The sequence below is a fragment of the Malurus melanocephalus genome, unplaced genomic scaffold (genome assembly GCF_030028575.1).
Source record: "Malurus melanocephalus ecotype Western Australia unplaced genomic scaffold, MMel_1.1 scaffold_2279, whole genome shotgun sequence".
Taxonomy (NCBI): Eukaryota; Metazoa; Chordata; class Aves; order Passeriformes; family Maluridae; genus Malurus; species Malurus melanocephalus.
The window spans coordinates 1854-3085 of NW_026625511.1; the positions used below are offsets into that span (position 1 = coordinate 1854).

Below are 1232 nucleotides of genomic sequence, written 5' to 3' on the forward strand. Positions count from 1 at the left end.
TTTTTTTTTCTGTTTTTCTTCCTCCTTTCCCCCCCGCATTTTTCCACCTTTTTTTCCTCCTTTTTCCCTCAATTTTCCCTTTTTCTCTTTTTTTTTCTCTTTTCTCTTCCCCACTTTTCCTCCTCTCACTTCCCCCTTTTTTCCCATTTTTTTTTCTCTTTTTTCCCCCTAATTTTCCCTATTTTTTCTGGTCTTTTCTGCCTTTTTTCCTCCTTTTTTCCTTCATTTCCCCCATTTTCCTGTGGTTTTTTCCCCTCCTTTTTTTTTTCCTTTTTCCTCTCATTTCCAGGATCCTTCCAGCTGCAATTCCCACCAATCCCAGATTTTTGGGATCATCCCAAAATCCTTCCATCTGTGATTCCCACCCACCCCGAATATTTGGGATCATCCCAGAAATCCCAAATCCTTCCAGTTGGGATTACCACCCATCCCAGATATTTAGGAAAATCCTGGAATTCTTCCAGCCGTGATTCACAGAAATCCCAGACATTTGGGATCATCCCAGAAATCCCAAAACCCTTCCAACCATGATTTCCCACCCATCCTGGATATTTGGGAAAATCATGGAATTCTTCTAGCTGGGATATTCCCAGAAATCCCAAAACCCTTCCAGCTGTGATTTCCCACCAATCCCAAATATTTTGGGATCATCCCAGAAATCCCAAAGCCCTTCCAACCATGATTTCCCACCCATCCCAGATTTTTGGGATCATCCCAAAATCCTTCCAGCCGTCATTTCCCACCCATCCCGGATATTTGGGAAAATCCTGGAATTCTTCTAGCTGGGATATTCCCAGAAATCCCAGAATTCTTCCAGCTGTGATTTCCCACCCATCCCAAATATTTGGGATCATCCCAGAAATCCCAAAATCCTTCCAGCTTCTCACCAGTTTATCCAGGAAAGTCACAAAATCCTGGGAAAAGGAAGAGAATGCGGGATCAGATCCCATTGGATCCCACTTTTCTCCTGCTTTTTTCCCCGTTTTTTCCTGTATTTTCTTCCCGATTTTTTTTCCCATTTTTTCCCCATTTTGCTTTTCCCCCCTTTTTTTTCCCTTTGGGATTTTCCCTCCTTTTCCCCCCATTCCTTTCCCACTTTGAGCGATTCCCATCCCGCATCCCGAAATTCCCGGACGATTCCCAAAAATTTCCCCCTGACCTTGCAGATCTGCTCCTGGGAATATTCCGGGATATCTGCTGGGAAAACGCCGTCTCCGTGAATTTTTTATTCC

The 1232-nt window shown here is 43.8% G+C and overlaps 1 protein-coding gene across 1 annotated transcript in view; it reads right to left on the reverse strand.

The window, feature by feature from the left end:
- LOC130587701 (bifunctional epoxide hydrolase 2-like) overlaps positions 1 to 1232 on the reverse strand; it is a gene marked incomplete at its 3' end in the record, with an annotated part of 7742 nt that overhangs the window by 1832 nt on the left and 4678 nt on the right. Inside the window, exons 6-7 of the mRNA XM_057388675.1 lie at positions 1160 to 1194; positions 888 to 914 (exon numbers count right to left, since the gene is read on the reverse strand). Coding sequence (XP_057244658.1) covers positions 888 to 914; positions 1160 to 1194 — 62 coding nt within the window. The remainder of the gene's footprint in view (positions 1 to 887; positions 915 to 1159; positions 1195 to 1232) is intronic.